We start from the raw sequence: 17,120 nt of genomic DNA, 5'->3' as shown, positions 1-17,120 counted from the left end.
AAGGGACAACCGTCTTTCAGAAATAATTTGTTCTAGGTGAGGTATTAATCACAATATGTATAAAAATACTGAGGTGAATTCAAAAAGTTAAGTGTTAACTTGTGTGGTTGTGGCTAGAAGCACAGCAAAATTTTGAGTAGGTCAGGGTGGGCTGGGTAGGCGGGGAGCGTTTCCTGGAGAAGCCATTCTCCAAATGCCATTAAAAAAACACTTCTGCATATTCTTCCTGCTTTGGGTTCTGTCCCCTCCCTAATCTTCCCCATTAACTCCTATTTATTTTTCAAACCAACTCGGTCATTATTTGCTTCAAAAAGTGAGTTTGTATCCCACCAAAGTTAATTTTGACTCTTTTATCTATGAAAATCTGTCGTTTATCTGTCTGGTTTCCACTTAAAACTGCAAAGGCGGGCTTCCCTGGTGGCGCAGTGGTTGGGAGTCCGCCTGCCGATGGAGGGGACGCGGGTTCGTGCCCCGGTCTGGGAAGATCCCACATGCCGCGGAGCGGCTGGGCCCGTGAGCCATGGCCGCTGGGCCTGCGCGTCTGGAGCCTGTGCTCTGCAGCGGGAGAGGCCACAACAGTGAGAGGCCCGTGTACCGCAAAAAAAACAAAACTGCAAAGGCTTTGAGAATAAAGACCGTGTCCTTAATCCTTCTATTCTTAAGAACTAGCAGAGTACCTTATATGCACTAGACAGTTGAACTGAACGGAGGTAGGACTTTTGATGTGGCACCAAGAAGAGAATTTGGATCAGCAAGGAGAAAGGGCATTTAAATTTTTTAATTTAAAAGAGAGTTTCTTTTCTCCTGTGTAATTAATTTGCTTTTAGGTCATTTACGGGTTTTGTTTGTTCGTTGCATTTATTGGTAGATCAGAATATTGATTTCTTATCAATTTGTGAAACAGAAACTATATTAAGTGACTTGGTTAAGATGTGCAGAGGAGACATTAAGCCTTTTCTCTTCCTGTTTGTCAGAATGGGTTAGTAGTCAATGTTTAACAGATGGCAGATCTGTCTGCCTCTTTCTAAGGCACCAGTCTCCTCCATGTATAAACATTCAGGCCTGATAACAGTGCAGGATACTATTTCAGAGTCAGAGATAATTTTCAAACATTGTTTAGCTTTCCAGCATAAGCAGTTAAAATTCCTTGCATCACAAAGTTAATGTGAATCTGCAAACATAATGAGTGGAAAATATTAATTACTTGAAAATTTATTTTGTACGCCTTGTTTTAGTAAGTTCACTACGGTGAACTGAAAGCCTATTTTATAAAATGAATGCAATAAATAAATTGGTCTACATTTCAGCTTCTTTTTTTGGTATTTATTGTTTTAAGTGAATTAAATGAAATAAGAGAGCCAAGCTCTGAGTCAGTTCCTCCTGGGAATCCTGAGTACACCTATCACCTTGACCTATTTTATTGTGCTTTGTAGGGATAAAGAGGGATGGAGAGGGAAAGAATGAGAAGAGCTAGTGCAAGTCATGCAATTTCTGTGAGTCTTCGTGTTCTCATTGGAGCAAAATTATATTTTGGATTGGGTGTTTGTTATAATTCTATACATTTCTAGAATAGTTTCATTTTGAGGAATAGAAAAAAGAAGGAAAGGGTGGCTACAAGGGATGAGCATGGTGGAGTAGCTTGTGTGGCTCCCTCTTTTACTCCTGTCTTTGTGGTGAGAAGCTCCATATAGCTTCATATTGGTGATTGAGATAAATGGTAGGCAAAGTAGTTATGTTTATTTGGACACTAAGAGAGTGAAGATAAATGCTACTCTGTTATTTGGCCGTGTTGTAGCAATTCATGCAGTTATGGCTTGCGTTAGTGAAGTTTTGCTTGGTCAAAGCTTCCTACAGGAAACCTAGTCCAACCTGATTCTCTAAGTAGTTCTGACAGTGTCTGGCACAGCTCCAACAGGGATTGTCACTCACTATTGGCTGATGAGTTACTAAACCTTGATGACTTCTGGAGGGGGCATTTTAGTGTCTGGCTCTTAAACATTGTTGTGGTTTATAAGCCTGAAGGATAGATATTTCTCTTCCACTTTGGTTTGCTGAGGGAACTGAAGAAGTGAGAAAACGTGGGTGAAGAGTGCCTCATACCATTTCTCCTTAATTTTCACTTGGTTTGTTTGCCCAACCTCACAGTGGAACCTCAGTATGTCAGGCCTCATAATGAAAATTGAAATACTGAACCAGCAGTGTAGACTATTTCTTCTTTAGGACATTTGTCTTTACCCTGAAAAGAATCATGTGAGCTCCCTACCTCCACCTCCCTAAACCACACGCATTCATGCTTTGGTTGTGTGATATTTCATCAAAGTGGTGTGCACTACGTTTGAATCTCACCTCTGACACTTAGCAGCTGAGCAAACATTAATATTTCTCTAAGCTTCTGCTTTGCCTTCTCTCTAAAATGGGGATAATGGTGTGTCCTTCACAAGGCTGAAATGATTATTAAATAGAACCACGTATGTCCACAATTTGACACATTGTAAAATCTTAATAATAGAAAGCTAACACCGTGTATATTTAAAAATGTAATAAAACATTTCAAGCTCTAAGATTTCTTTGTAAATTAAAAAAGTAGTATTCTCTTTTTTCAATATTTGAAGACTCTGAAGGAAGGAAATGAATGGGAGAGGCTAAGAGAATATTATATTTGCTTTCTAGTTCTCCATCAGGCATGATAGAAGGTACCCCACAACTTCATGCAAATGCATGGAGAGTTTCCTCCACTTGTTTTGCGCCTGTTCATGTTCCTATGATGGACCCCTGCAACATTAATCAACAAAACAGTAAGTCTTTCTGCATGTAAACCTAAGAAAAAGTTCTCTCTATTACAGTAATTTTGTAAAATTAGATAGTGATTTTAAATTCTGATTTTCTTCATTATGATAAAATCGATGCCATTATTTATGTATTTTTATTTAATACATATGCCTCTTTATGTAATCTAGGTTACTTTAAAAAAGAACTCCAGAAAATGACTCTTTTATTTACTACTCTGCATTCATAAATTTACTCATTTTTAGGTGTTCAGAAATCCCTCAACTGTTCCCAAATGTGAGCTAGCATTTTGGGTATTTCAGATTATTTAAATGCTAAAGAAAAATCTCTGGAAGTATTCTAATAATGCTCGTATGGTCTTGGGATATTCAACTTCCATTCCATAGTGTGACAGTGCGTGTGAATTCTCCTGTTTATTGATGTCACACTACGAGTTCCTACTCACAGAACATATTATGGCTTCACAAGCAGGAAGCCAGTGATCCAGAGAAGCTTTGTGCCGTCAGGTGTGTAACAATTTGAGATTGTCATAGAGTTCCAATTTACAATGACAGTGCAACTCACATGCCAAGAATTTTTGGCTGTATTTTTTTTTTTACTAAAGCCACAGCAGACCGCGTGAAAGGCTATTTTACTGTTCAATAAAAGAAGGCGTATTTTTTTTTTTTGCAAAATCACTTTGTGAAAGAAAATTAATGTGCATGCTTACATAGATATTTTTATAATTTAAATTTATTCCTTCATTTTGGTTGGTTTACTGTTTTTGTGTAGTTTTAAAAATTCATTATTAATATTGATTGAGTACCCATGAGAAGTTAGTAGAGTTTCTGGATTTGTAGTGGTTGTTTGGAAGGATTCTGTTTATTGGTCTATGGTCCTTATTATTGACTTATAGTTTTAGTGTCCTGGAAAGAAAACAAGATAATCTTGCTTTTAGTGATTTTTTTTTTTTTAATCTAGGCCAACTTCTAATTTATCAATTGGACTTTACTCCAATTTTCTCTGGCTGTTTCTTTAATGACCTCCTTTATTCCCTACCATTTTTTTTATATATATATTTTTGTCCCCATATCTTATGTCTTCTATGACATATATATTTTAGATATTGTTTTTCTTCACCTTTGCCATGAACTATTATTTTTTAATTTCAAATAGGTAAATTCAAAAAGATCCCTAAAGAAAGGAAAATAAATAGATGAAAGTCAACTCTGATATGGATTCTGAAGGATATTTTTAAACAAGGATTTTCTGAGTCACCCTTTCACTTAATGTCACTAGGAATGTTTTTTGATCTACAAATCTTTAGGGCACGCAATAAAAGCTATTGCTTGGAGATCCTGGGAATTAGGAGTATATATGCTAATAGTATGCTGTTATAGTCTGTCATTTGATTTCATATATTATGTGCATAACAATGCAAAAATATATAATACTCAGGTAATTACTTAGATAATTACCATGTGTTTCCAATAATAAATATATTTAAAATGCTCAGCAAAAAAAGTTCAGTATAATTCCTCAGTAATGAAAACATTCTATCTCTAGCAGCTCATCTTGTCTCTCAAAGACAATGACAACTCAAAGATTGATTAATTTTATCTGTGAAGAAATCAATGCAATCAAGGTCCATTGCACCAAGAAATCACAGGATGAGGCTTTTTCAGAAAGATGAAATCCAGATTGTTTTGTCAAACTTGGTTACTCCCATAAAGAATTATATCTGAGCAGTCATTCTCAAGGAAAAGTCAACACATTTCAAGAACTTATTATACACATCCCCTCAAATGGCTTGGTAGTGATAGCTCATAGCCTTTAGCATATGTTCCATTACCAATTTCTGTTCATTATTCATTTACTCACATATTTGTCATAGATTCATTTATCAAACATTATTGATCTCCTAATATTTACCAGACATTGTGCACTATGCCTTGCACAGATATTGCATTTAATGACTATGTGGCATCTACCTCATTACCATTTACCTCAGAGACTCCATTGGAGTGAGATGATCCCTAGTCCTTCCTGGATAATTGTGTATCCCAGGGAATTGCCATAACATCCACAATTGGCACTGCTTTTATTGTGTGTGGATGTTGGGAGGTAAACCTTCTAATATTCATCAGTTCTTTATAGCAGAATTAGGGTGATTTCCTAAGATGGTCCTCAGGTGATGGGGTAATTGAGGCCACTTCTGTCAGTTAACCGTTCTGTTGCTCAACTTATTCAGGTGTAACACAATACTCTTTTTTTTTTTTTTTTTTGCTAGAAGAATATTAAATATGGATTAAGTGCTGTTACCAATATTACCAAAAGAAGTATAAGCTGAAAATATTGGCTCTTACTGAAAATGATATGCAGTATAGTGTATTTCTAGGAAAGCAAGATGCTTGGATAGTGCTGGAATTTGATACTTTAGGGGTATTTGATACTAGCTAGACTAGTAAATGAAGTGCTAACGGGGTTCTTTGTCTGTTAGTTGGATATGCAGCACACTGTGATGTTATCCACCAAGAGCTCTTTGCTCCTTGCCACATCTATATTAGCCCTGGGCTGTACTATCAGCTATGCCGCCATGATGCATGCAAGTGCGGAAGCGCCTGCCTATGCAATGCTCTTGCCCACTATGCCTACCTCTGTGGCCAGCGTGGTGTTCCCATCGATTTCAGAGCTCAGATTTCATTCTGTGGTGAGTATGATGGCATTGTCACTGATAGAGATGATCAAATAACACTTTAGAGATTTTTGTATTTGTAATTACCGCTATTTTTTAAAATAAAAAGTCAATATTTGCTTAAGTTATTTGACTTATTATAATGTGTAAACATGAAAAAAAGTGAAATACTTTATTTCTTAAAATTGGAGCTCTGTTGGATAAGACCAATGGCTTTTGACTATTTTTACCATAAGCAAAATTAGAGTGTAGTTGTATGGTTTGAAATATGCAACAGAAATAATTTGAAAAAATTCTTATAGAAATGTTCTAAATATTGGAACGTATGAGAAAGCATTATGTGGTATAGTGACACAGATTTGTAAGTAAATAGGTAAATTACGCAACAGACAATTATTATCTCAAGTTCTTAGGGCTTGAATCTTCCTGGTTATGATGTCTGTTGTTATCATGCATAGTAGATTGTTTCCTTTCCTTACTGTTCTATAATTTCTTTTATGATTTAATCTTTCTTTATCAAGACTGCCCGTTCCCCTTACCCCCGTTAGAATCTTCTGTGACCTCGGTTTCAGGAGCATCATTCTCTCCATCTCTTCGTCCCTCAGTGGTTTCAAAAAACTTCTTCCTATTATTCCAGGAGTAACACTGGCCAGTTTTGATGTTAATTTCTCAGCTTGGGCTTTCTAAGACAAAAATAATGTAAATATAAAAGTAATGTAAATTCATATACCAAACCTGTGCAGGAATTTGATTTCTCAGAGGATACTTTATTTCATCAGAGACCCCACAGAGTTAGAGAAGCTTTCCTGGCATCTCCCTGTACTATGAGCAGATTTCTTCTAGTCCAGAAGTTGGCAAATTACACCCTTGGGCTTCCCATGTTTTTGAAAATAAAGTTTACTGCCCATATGTTTGCATATTGTCTATGACTGCTTTTGAGCTACAAGGGTGGAGTTGAGCAGTTGTGACAGAGACTGTATGGCCAGAAAAGTTGAAACGATTTACCATTTAGCTCTTTACAAAAAAAGTTTGCTGACCTCTGCTGTAGTCCATCTTTTCAACTGACGATGGAGATTGTTTTGGAGGTCCAAGTTAAGCGTCTCCCAATTCCTTGCCCTGAAAAGGACCAACTTTCATTTTCCATTTCCTTAAGAGTTAAATATCAGGTCCAAGATTACTGGGACCCATCCTCCCTTCCTCTGCTTAAAGTTCTGAATTTTATTTCTCTCTTTACTTCTGGCGTATGGAGAAGTTACCTTCCACCCCCATTTTTTTCTCACAATATCAATTATACATTTAACATTATTTCAGTTGTGTTTTATCCAGCATTTTTGTTTGTATAAGTGTATTTTTAGATTATTTTAGTTTGCCTACTGTAATCAGTTCAGTTTGTTCTAAAAAGAAATCAGAGGGTTTAGCAAACATGATTAAAAAGGCAAAAAACAGGAGTTGTGAGTACAGATTGATAAAGTCAAGTTTTGTGCTATTTGTAGAGGACTAAAAGTTTACTTAGAATTAAATAATGTCAAAGAAGAAGGTGGTGTCAGTATAGCAGTAAATAAATTTAAAATGTGAGGAAGGGAAGTTTATTTAGACGGATAAAATGGCTTAAAAATATTTTTAAAAAATTATAGCACAGGGCTTCCCTGGTGGCGCAGTGGTTGAGAGTCCGCCTGCCTATGCAGGGGACATGGGTTCGTGCCCCAGTCCGAGAAGATCCCACATGCCGCGGAGTGCTGGACCCGTGAGCCATGGCCGCGGAGCGTGCACGTCCGGAGCCTGTGCTCCGCAACGGGAGAGGCCACAACAGAGAGGCCCGCATACCGCAAAAAAAAAAAAAAAAAAAAAAAATTATAGCACAGACTGTTAAAGAATGTTATGGAATGTCACCCTTAAATATATTTCACACAGAAATTTTGTTCTTCTGTTACACTGAGGCAAAGAATTATTTTATTTATTTATTTATGATATAGGATTCTGTAATGTTCTAGGTTTATTGATGTAAGATATCTTCTTTTTTCATGATTTATGTCTATCATAGACTTATAACCCAGCATAAAATGCTTCTCGGCCCTGTGGAGATCTTTCTCAACTGATGCTTCTTCGTCCCCAGGGGTGGTGTGCCAGAAAGGCATGATGTACCATCACTGCTCCTCCTTCTGTCGCCGCTCCTGCATCTCTCTCTCTTCCCCAGAACAGTGTCCTGATGACTGTGCTGAAGGCTGCAACTGTCCCGAAGGCAAATACTATGAAGACACACTTAGCTTTTGTGTGCCCATGTACGTCACAGGAGTGGGTTGACAGCGTCCAGTTTTTATCTCTTTTCTCCCTTACAGGATAAATGGGCTATCATGCCTCTTTCCTTTCTTTCTGTTTTTTATCTAATTGACTCAGCACCATAAATTTTTTCCACTATTAAACAGTCACTTTTTCCATGAACTAAGTGTGCATATATGCAAAGATCTGCTTGTGAGTTGTTTCTTTAATAGTTCTTAATGTCTTTACCTTTATTTATTTATTTGTTAACCCTGTATGTGTTCACAAAATCTCTATAGAAAGAGCTGAGGAATCTGATGGTTAATCCTGAAGTTTATTCCCACTTGCTTTTGCCATATCAATAATGATAACAAGGTTTATGTTTCACGGTCATGTGGCAGATTTTAGTAGCAGGATTTTAATGTCTCTCAGCGCTCAGAAATTTCTCAAATCTCATATGACATTAAGACTTTTGTTGTCTACATAAGGCTAAATGATATACCAGTTGTGTTTCTCTGAAGTGCCTTCAGGGACTTTTTATTTGGTGACAGAAACTACACAGTCTGTTCTGTCACTAAAACAATACAGAGCTTGAATTTAGAAAACAAAATCTAAAGCTGCACAAGGCTTCACATTTGTATAACAGAATTGCATGGGATCTCATGGAGTAATGTCATTGTTAGACTGTGCATAAAAATTACCAGTACAGAGCATATGGTCTGCTTGAATTTCAGTGTTTTTTTTTTTAATTTATATCCTATTTTGTTAATTTAACCCTTTCTTTTCCTTGCAGATTTCACTGTCGGTGTCATTACAGAGGCAGCATTTACCAACCTGGGGAGCTCATCCCAACACTCTCAGGCTTATGGTAGATTTCAGTGATGGTGATTGTTCTTGACAAATAACATGTAATCATATAACTTCTTAACCAAAACCATAAATTGATATATGACACCTATAATTTGAAAAATACAGATAACCTTAATATATACACTTTTAAACCATATATATTACATTTATATATATTAAACCCTAATATATATATATATATATATATATATATATATATATATATATATATAAACCACATGTATATATTACATTTCAACATGGAGTGCCTAAGTCTTGTGCTCATAACTGCAGAAAAGAGCTATGAATTGAAGTTTCAAATAGTGAAATGAAAGGCCTTTGATCAGTTTGATTCTCAAATAAAAGTTAAGGATGAGATGAGTGTTCAAATACTGTAAGTTACTGAGGGGTTTTAGTTTTGTGGTTTATCCACTGGCTTATTGAGAACTGGTGTGTTTTTCCTTATCATGATATCTTCTTAAGGGATTTTTCAAGATTCACATTGCCTGAATTTGGTTTTTGCCTTATGCCCTGACTTTCGAACTCAGGTTGCAAGATTGGACTTCACTCTATCTTCCACACTGCTGCCAGAATGACTTTTCTAGACTTCAAACCAACCATATCACATCTGTGTTTAAGGTCTTTAGTGACTCACTTCACGGATAAATTCTTAGTGTCTTAATAGGAGGCTGGCCTTTGACTCTTTGCCATCTGCATCCCCTGTCACTTCCCACATGGCACTCTGTCGCATGGAAAGCTGTCCTACCCCTACATGGCTTTGTACTACATCTCCAGTCAGTGTGACAGCCTTCCTACTTTAATCTATATCGTAACCTTCATCCCTTCTTCAAAATTTTCCCGACTTTATCTTCTTTGACTGCCCTGATGTCAATTGCTAACAGATTTTTAAACATTTTTTGGTGCTTTACTTCTATGTCTTAAACGTTTCTATGTTGCATGTCACACTGGCTAAATTATTTATTTGTATGTCTTTCTCTCCTACTAGAATATAGTAGGCACTTGGCTAAAGACTATGAATTTTGGTCTTTGAATTCCCCATGCCTGTCACAGTGCCCCACACATATATGAGCGTTTGATAAAAATGTGTTGAACTGAAATAGCTCTCTTCGAATTAGACCTACACCAATAACTTATTTGTTAAAAGGAAAAATCGTATTTGTCAATTCTTGCATGTTATATTGTTTTTGAAATACAGAAAAAACTTGAGGTTTGGTTTCGTGAATTAACTATTTGTTTACTTCTACCAGCCAGTGTTCAAATGGGACTGTGAAATGTGATGAATTAGCAACACCCTCTGCTGGTAAGATCTAGATAGATTTTTCCTTAAAGAGAATGTGCCTCTAGTACTGCTCCTGCTTTTAGGGCAGAAGTTATTAATCCGTCACAGCCCTCCTTGCCAATGTGCATGGAGGAATAGCCTTAGAATGTTTCTCAACATGGTACTCTGGTGCTTCCTAACTTTTTTCACATTCGGAATTATAATATTTGTAGGACAGTGTGGGGTGGACATATAAGGCTGCTTAGGGGCAGAGCTGATCGACCCAGGGATGCTGCCTTGATGCTGCCTATCCCAGCACCACCCCAGGTGCCCCAAAGGCTTTAGGGATATGTATCCAGACACCTGTCGGAACTCACTTGTGCAACAGCAGTTAGGAAACCCTACTCCAGACCAGCAGATTCTAATGTACACACAGTCACCTGGGGATCTTGCTAAAATGCTGATTCTGATTCAGTAGGTCAGGGGTGATGCCTGCAACATTTCTGTTGATGGCTGAAGTGATGCTAATGCTACTGGGTCCTGGGCTACATTATAAGTAGCAAAGCTTTAGTACTAGCAGCCATCAATTAGAAATGGCATGTAAAATGACATCGACTGCCATCTCTCTTGAGAATATCACCTTATGATTGCATATCATTCCTGAAGATCTTATATATTAGGAGGCCCTTTATATTATTTATTTTCACCACACAAAAAGCCTCAAATTTTTGGTCACTGTGGAGAAATTCTAGGCAAATACTAAACAAAACTACCTTTTGTTGATTTTAATGGGCAGGAAGAGTGTAGGCTGCTAAAACTAATTGTGAGCTATTGCTTTGTTATTTATTTGCACAATTATGTAATATATTTTATAAATTAGCTTTAAATTAAATGCCCTAGATTCAATTTATGAGGATTCAGGCTGTCTAGGGCTTCTTTACAGTGTATGTTCATGGACCACACACATATTCAGTAGCTACTAGGCCCTCCCTCCTTGCCCCATTTGCGTCAGGGTGGCTCAGCATTGAAGAGAAGGATGCCCAGGTGGCCAGACTTCTCACAGAGGAATCCCCAAGATTCCTTCTGGCCCCAGATAAGGGGTGTTATTTAATCCCTCTGAGCTCAAAAGTTTCTGGAGCAATATGTAAGCCCTAGCCTGCCTGTAATTATGTCCATTTTCTGCACTTCTACATTATAGTGAGGACTAATGTAAATAATGACTCAGAGGTGAAGCAAGATCTAAAAGTATCATGTGTTTGTTGTAAACATACAACTTTGTAAAGTTTAAATATACTGTACTGTCCGTCCTCAAAAATTGATAATGTATGTTTGGATTAATCAAAATACCCTGGTTCTTGATCTCAGAAAATTATATACTAGTTGTTTAGTTACTGCTTTATGGAAGGCAGCTAAAGTTTTCAAACTCAAAATAGATTTTGGAAATTTAGGTGATTAAAGGAAATCTGTCTAGGGAATGCTTGTAAGCTCATGAACCAAACATCACAGAGTAAGATCAGTTATTACTGTTAAATATACTGTATTCTATGGTGAATTGTGTTTTGATGACAAATGCATGTCAATAAGATTAAATGTATAGAGCAAATACAAAGTTAAGGGTATTTTACCTGTGCCTTGTCCCTGAAGTTCACATCTGCCCCGAGGGAAAACAGTATTTCGACTGTAGGTTTCCTGACCCTGAATTACCAGCTGGTGGTGTAAATTGTGAAACTACATGTGCAAACCTGGCTATGAACTTCACTTGTGCCCCATCATCACCCTGCATAAGTGGCTGTGTTTGTGCTCCAGGGTAAGCCTCTTTTTCTTGAACGTTTAGAATTTGATAGAAAACACAAGAGCACTTAAAAACATTATTTATAGGAATAGCCAAAATTGTGTTCTGACTAGTGGTTCACTTTGAGTTGGCACCAACTCAAAGTTGATAATTACTGTTGTAATTATTTTTCTGTGCTCATGGAACATATCACATATGTTTTGTGTGAGATGCATATCACATATAACACATGACTAAATAATGTCACAATATGTTATGTATACAATATAATTAAAGTAATGCAGTGAATCGAGGAGAGAACTCACTTCAAGATGGACTTGGCATTTACCTCCTGATTCAACTGCAATTTTGGGAAAATGATAGTGAGCCACTCTGTATTCAAAACACTTGAAGTACATATCTTTTGTATACTCTGTTGTGCTGTTACTGTTGTTGATTTTAAGTTATATTATTAATGCCAACTTATCTACCTAATGGATGTTACAGAAAATGGTGTGTTGAGGCTACTTAGGGCAGTGGCTAACAGTGGGAGCTCTGGCTTCAGACACACCTGTTTCAAATCCCAGCCCTGCCGGTATCAGCTGTATGATTTTTCTGCAAGTTCCTTTAAACTCTCAGTTAGGCATTGTGAAATGTGGTGTGTGTGTGTGTGTGTGTGTGTGTGTGTATACACTCAATAAGTATGGGCCACTACTTTATGGCAGCATAATTTACTCTTATCTTTGTAAATTTTCTTTAGTAGCAGAAATGCCTAGTATACATGGAAGGTAAATACAGAATCTGGTGGCTATTTGCTTCCTTGCAGGCACACGTGGAATGTGGCCTCACTGGCCTTCCTTCTTCTGGTAGTGAATAGAGGCAGTGCACAGAGGGAGGGCCACCTAAGGCAAAGAGGTCACCCATTCTTTCTCGATGAACGTACTCACACAAAGCGATTCCTGGGCTCTATTCATATAAACCGGGAGCAAAGAAGAGAGAGGTTTTGTGGTCTGTTTCCCAGGAGAGTCACATTTGTCTGAATGGTCCCCATCTGGAATAGGCTGAAGAGCCAAGTAATGGGACTGTATCAATCTCTTTAGAAAGAAAGGACATAGAAGGAGTGTGAAAGAACAAGGCCTTGCCTGGGAAAATAAAGGCAGGTAGAAATCAGGTCATACAGCAGCTGAGCAAGGAAGACATTTTAGTAAAAAGGACAAGGGAAATAAAACCTTTATTATAGTAAAATAACTGAACCCTACAACATTGCTTGATTTGTTTGATTTGATTATGACTCAGGGATGCATGGCTGATTAAATAAATCTACATCCTAATTTTGTTTCATGTGCTTGTGGTTGATGCTATTATTTAAAAAAATATCTATTTGCGGTCACCTTTGACTTTTAGTTCAACAGTGATTTATTAATTTACTGGTCAAATTTTATTACAAAAACTTAAAGTAATTTCCTCCCACCTTCTCTTATTTTATTGAAATAAGTATAGTTGGAATTGACTAAGAGGCCTCTCACTGTTTGGAAATAATTTTGTTACATGGAACTTTCTATTATAAAGTTGTTTTTGGTAGTATGATTTGTACTGACTTCCACATGACCTTGGCTGACTTATTTTAGGACAATAAGCCTGGTGTCACTTGTTTTCATGGGGCTCCTTATAGTGCCAGCAGTTCATCGACTACAAATGGACCACATACCTTAGCTCAGAAATCATTGTGGGTTAAGGAAATAGAAAGTCATATAGTGGAAAGAGTCATATAGAAATGGGTTAAAATGTTGGCCCTCTTTCTTATTAGGTAAAGTACCTCGGGACAAATCTTAACCACTTGGAGTCTCAACTTTATCTTTTTAAAACGGGTGTAATAATATCTACTTCATAGATGGTTGAGTATATGCAGCACAATAGTCATATGGTAGGTGCTCAGTAAATGTTTATTTTATTATTAACTCCACTTCCCAAACCTGCTTAAAGCAGACAATTCACAGTGATTTACGGCTCTCTTCTTCCTTCTTCCAGTTTTGATTAGTTATGAAAAACTCATCACTCATCAGTGTAACCATTTAAAACCACTAATTTGGCTGGTTATTTAAGAATTGTGCTTACAACATTTAATGGAGTATAATCTGTAAAAATACTGAATCACTATGCTGTACACCAGAAGCTAATATAATATTATAAATTAACTATACTTCAATTAAAAATTAAACATATGAATAATATTTTAAAAAATAAAAGAAATGAGAATTGAAAAAAAAAGAATTGTGGTTCATTTCCGTGAGGCATCCCTTATCTAAACAATTCAGCAGCCAATGTTAATGAAGCACCTAATATCTGGGACATTGTGTTAAGACACAGGGATGATGGTGCTAAAATAAATATATATAAGATAACAATAGAATCTACCTTATGGAATTGTCACTAGGATTAGATGAGTCAATGATGTATTTAAAGTGGGTGGAACAGTGGCTGGGCCATAGTTAACACTCAAAAATACTAGTTTTTGTTATTGTTCTTATTTTCTCTGTAAGACGTTTCATGAATTACTTGCAGTTCATTGTGGTAAATCCTCCAGTAAAGGTTTGTACAGATTGCTATATATAGGGAGTGTGGTATATAAAAGATTGCACTAAATTGAGTCTTGAGTGATGAGAAAAAAATCTTTTAGTTTTCTAGGCAGAAGAGAGATGCAATGCTCAGGGAAAGTGGCTAGAAGTTTGGAAAGGTTGAGGGGAGAAATTATGGACTCTAGGGCACTGTTGTCTGAAAGAAAGAAATCTGAATGAGTTGATGCATCATTTATATAAATAGTTTCATTTCTTCACCTTTACTCAACAATTGAGTGTGTGCTATGTGCTAGGCATTGAAACACAACCATTAACAAGATATTCATGGTCTTCCGGAGTGAAACTTAAAGTCAAATGGATAACATACACATTAGATAAACTATGAGCTAGGAAGCAGAGCACTAAAGGAACATATGTGATTATTTCTTTTTTAGAGAAGAAGCAAGAAGTCAGGAATCCTGACTTCTATGTTAATTTTGACAACATGGAATTCTCACATTTTAAAGCAAGTTCAGAAAAGAACTATGTATTTTATCTATTTTTACTAGCTAGATTTGAATGTTGCTATTACTATTTTATTATCCATTATTTATTATTTTACTTTTATTATATTATACTATTATATATTTAAATTATTGTATGTATTATTTATTAGCATTTTATTATTATTTATGGAAGCTATTTTTGAGAAAAGATTTTAGGAATATTGAAAAATGTATGTACATATTTATATTAAGGGTATTGAAATATTTATTATATATAATATGTATTTATTTTATCTTCATATCAAAATATTTTGATAATACACCCAAATTGATTTTTCCTTGAGATTATGAATAATGATTTTGTTTTAATTTTTGTATTCAGAGGTATTTTAAGATACTTTCTTATGGGGTAATCTTTCATGAAGGAAATTACACTTTGAAGAAACCAACATTCAAAACCTGATAAGTTAATAATAAAATGTGAAACACTCGATATAATGGTTTCTTATTCAAGACACACCTAAAGTCTCATGGTTTTTAACTTTAAGCACTAACAAAAGAAGCTTTTGATTACTCTCTCTATCCTGTAATAGAAAATGTTATCCAGCTCATACTTCACTATTTTGTAAAAAAATTCTTAGACTCACAGACTCTTCTATCAAGTAGCAAATATTAAAGAAAGGGAGACTTACTTCCTCTTTAATTGTTTTTTCAGAATATCTCACTTTACCCGGAAATTTAGGCTTCTGTCTCCCTTTTATTGTACTAAGTGATAACAGAAAGTTTAAAATTTTGCATCCAGTCATTTGCCTGGCATTTATTTATTTCTGTGATGTGAAAGGTACTGTGTGTAAAATAGGGGAGAAAGACTGGATTCGATCCCTCCACAGGTCAGATAGAACATTCTTACGACAGCTGTAACAAATATAGATGGTTTTGAATATGACAAGATTGCTGATTTTTTAAAAAACTGAAATTAGTAGTTTATATTAAATAACATTTACTTCTTCACTTGAAAGAATGGCAGAGCACAAAGGAAAGTGTTATGTTCCTGAAAGCTGTCCGTGTATCTGGAAAGATTGGGAGTACCTCTCAGGAGAAGTGATTGCTACACCATGTTATACCTGGTAATGAGATCTGTTTATTTCACAATTTTCCTAAGAAATTGTATTAGTTTCAGTCATCTTGTATTTACTTAATGTGACTGATTTCAGCAAAAAAGCAAACCAAGTCTGAGTAAATAAGATTTTAAAGGCTTTCAGGAGTTGGTTGGGAGCTACTACCTTCAGGGAGATCATTATTTTTACTCCTATTTGTTCAACCCAGGAGAAAAAAATGAACTATGACAATTTGAAAATTTAATAGGAAAAACATATCTCAAGTTTATAAGAAAGTGATGAGTGTTCCAAAGATAAGGTCACATTTGATGGAAAGTTTTCTGTTTGGAAATAAGCCATAAAGTAAAATTGAAATACAGTTTCCTTGAAATGTGGATAAAAATTCTAAGTTCATGAACAAGTCCTGTCTAAGGTATTTAAATGGACTCCAGTAGATGAGATGGCATTGTGGTCTTTTAGCCACCAGCAGGCGTATGTTTAATTTTTCATTCCATCACCTGTTTTCTGTGTGACCCAGGCACAATTTCCAGGATTGGCTGTGATGTCTGATAATTTATTTAGACAAAGTGGTAAATATATGCCTTATCTATCATTGTAATAAAATGTTATCAGAACGAATTGGCCGTATTTACAAGGGCTATTGGCTCAGTGAATGCTTTTGAATACAAACCTTCCAATATTTATGCTGCTTGAAAAATATTAATTAGAGCCAGGTTTCTTGGAAAGGTAACAGTGTTTGTATTATTTTCTAATAGTGTTTGTCGACGAGGAATGTTCAACTGCACATATTATCCATGCCCAGCAGTGTGCACAATATATGGGGACCGTCATTATCATTCTTTTGATGGACTGGAATATGATTATATCAGTGATTGCCAGGTATTTTTGATAAAGGTACGGCACAATTACTTCCTTTTACTTACAATTATGTAAATACAATGTAAAAAACAAGTATGGTGGACCATGGCATATCAAATCCATGTATCATTAGTAAAACCTATAAAAGTTATAGCAATTTAAAATTAATTTCCTTGACTCACTGTAAAGTTTTATTATGTATAAGTAATGGGCTAATTCGTAAACTTTCTGTGCCTCTGTTTTCTCATTTGTAAAATGAGGATAATAATTGTACCTATCTCCTGGGGTAGTTCTTAGGATTGAATGAAATAAATATATGTAAAACTTTCAGAGAGTGCTTGCTATTTAGTAACTGCTTAATAAATGTCAGCCGTTTTAATTTTTATTGGTTTAGTTTGGTGAATACAAATATAAGACATTAAATCATGTTTTGGACCATGTATTGTTTATAGTTGTAGCAATCAAAA

General features: G+C 35.8%; 1 protein-coding gene across 1 annotated transcript in view; it reads left to right on the top strand.

Moving 5' to 3' along the window:
* OTOGL (otogelin like) overlaps window positions 1-17,120 on the top strand; it is a 148,126-nt gene that overhangs the window by 45,806 nt on the left and 85,200 nt on the right. The window contains 8 exon segments of the mRNA XM_065887244.1: window positions 2,671-2,795; window positions 5,267-5,476; window positions 7,575-7,740; window positions 8,511-8,585; window positions 9,835-9,887; window positions 11,490-11,652; window positions 15,697-15,804; window positions 16,551-16,689. Of these exon segments, the coding sequence (XP_065743316.1) occupies window positions 2,671-2,795; window positions 5,267-5,476; window positions 7,575-7,740; window positions 8,511-8,585; window positions 9,835-9,887; window positions 11,490-11,652; window positions 15,697-15,804; window positions 16,551-16,689 (1,039 nt within the window).

The sequence above is a fragment of the Phocoena phocoena genome, chromosome 11, assembly GCF_963924675.1.
Source record: "Phocoena phocoena chromosome 11, mPhoPho1.1, whole genome shotgun sequence".
In the NCBI taxonomy this organism is placed as follows: Eukaryota; Metazoa; Chordata; class Mammalia; order Artiodactyla; family Phocoenidae; genus Phocoena; species Phocoena phocoena.
Note: the sequence above shows the minus strand (reverse complement) of the source record. Positions and strands in the feature narration are given on the sequence as shown.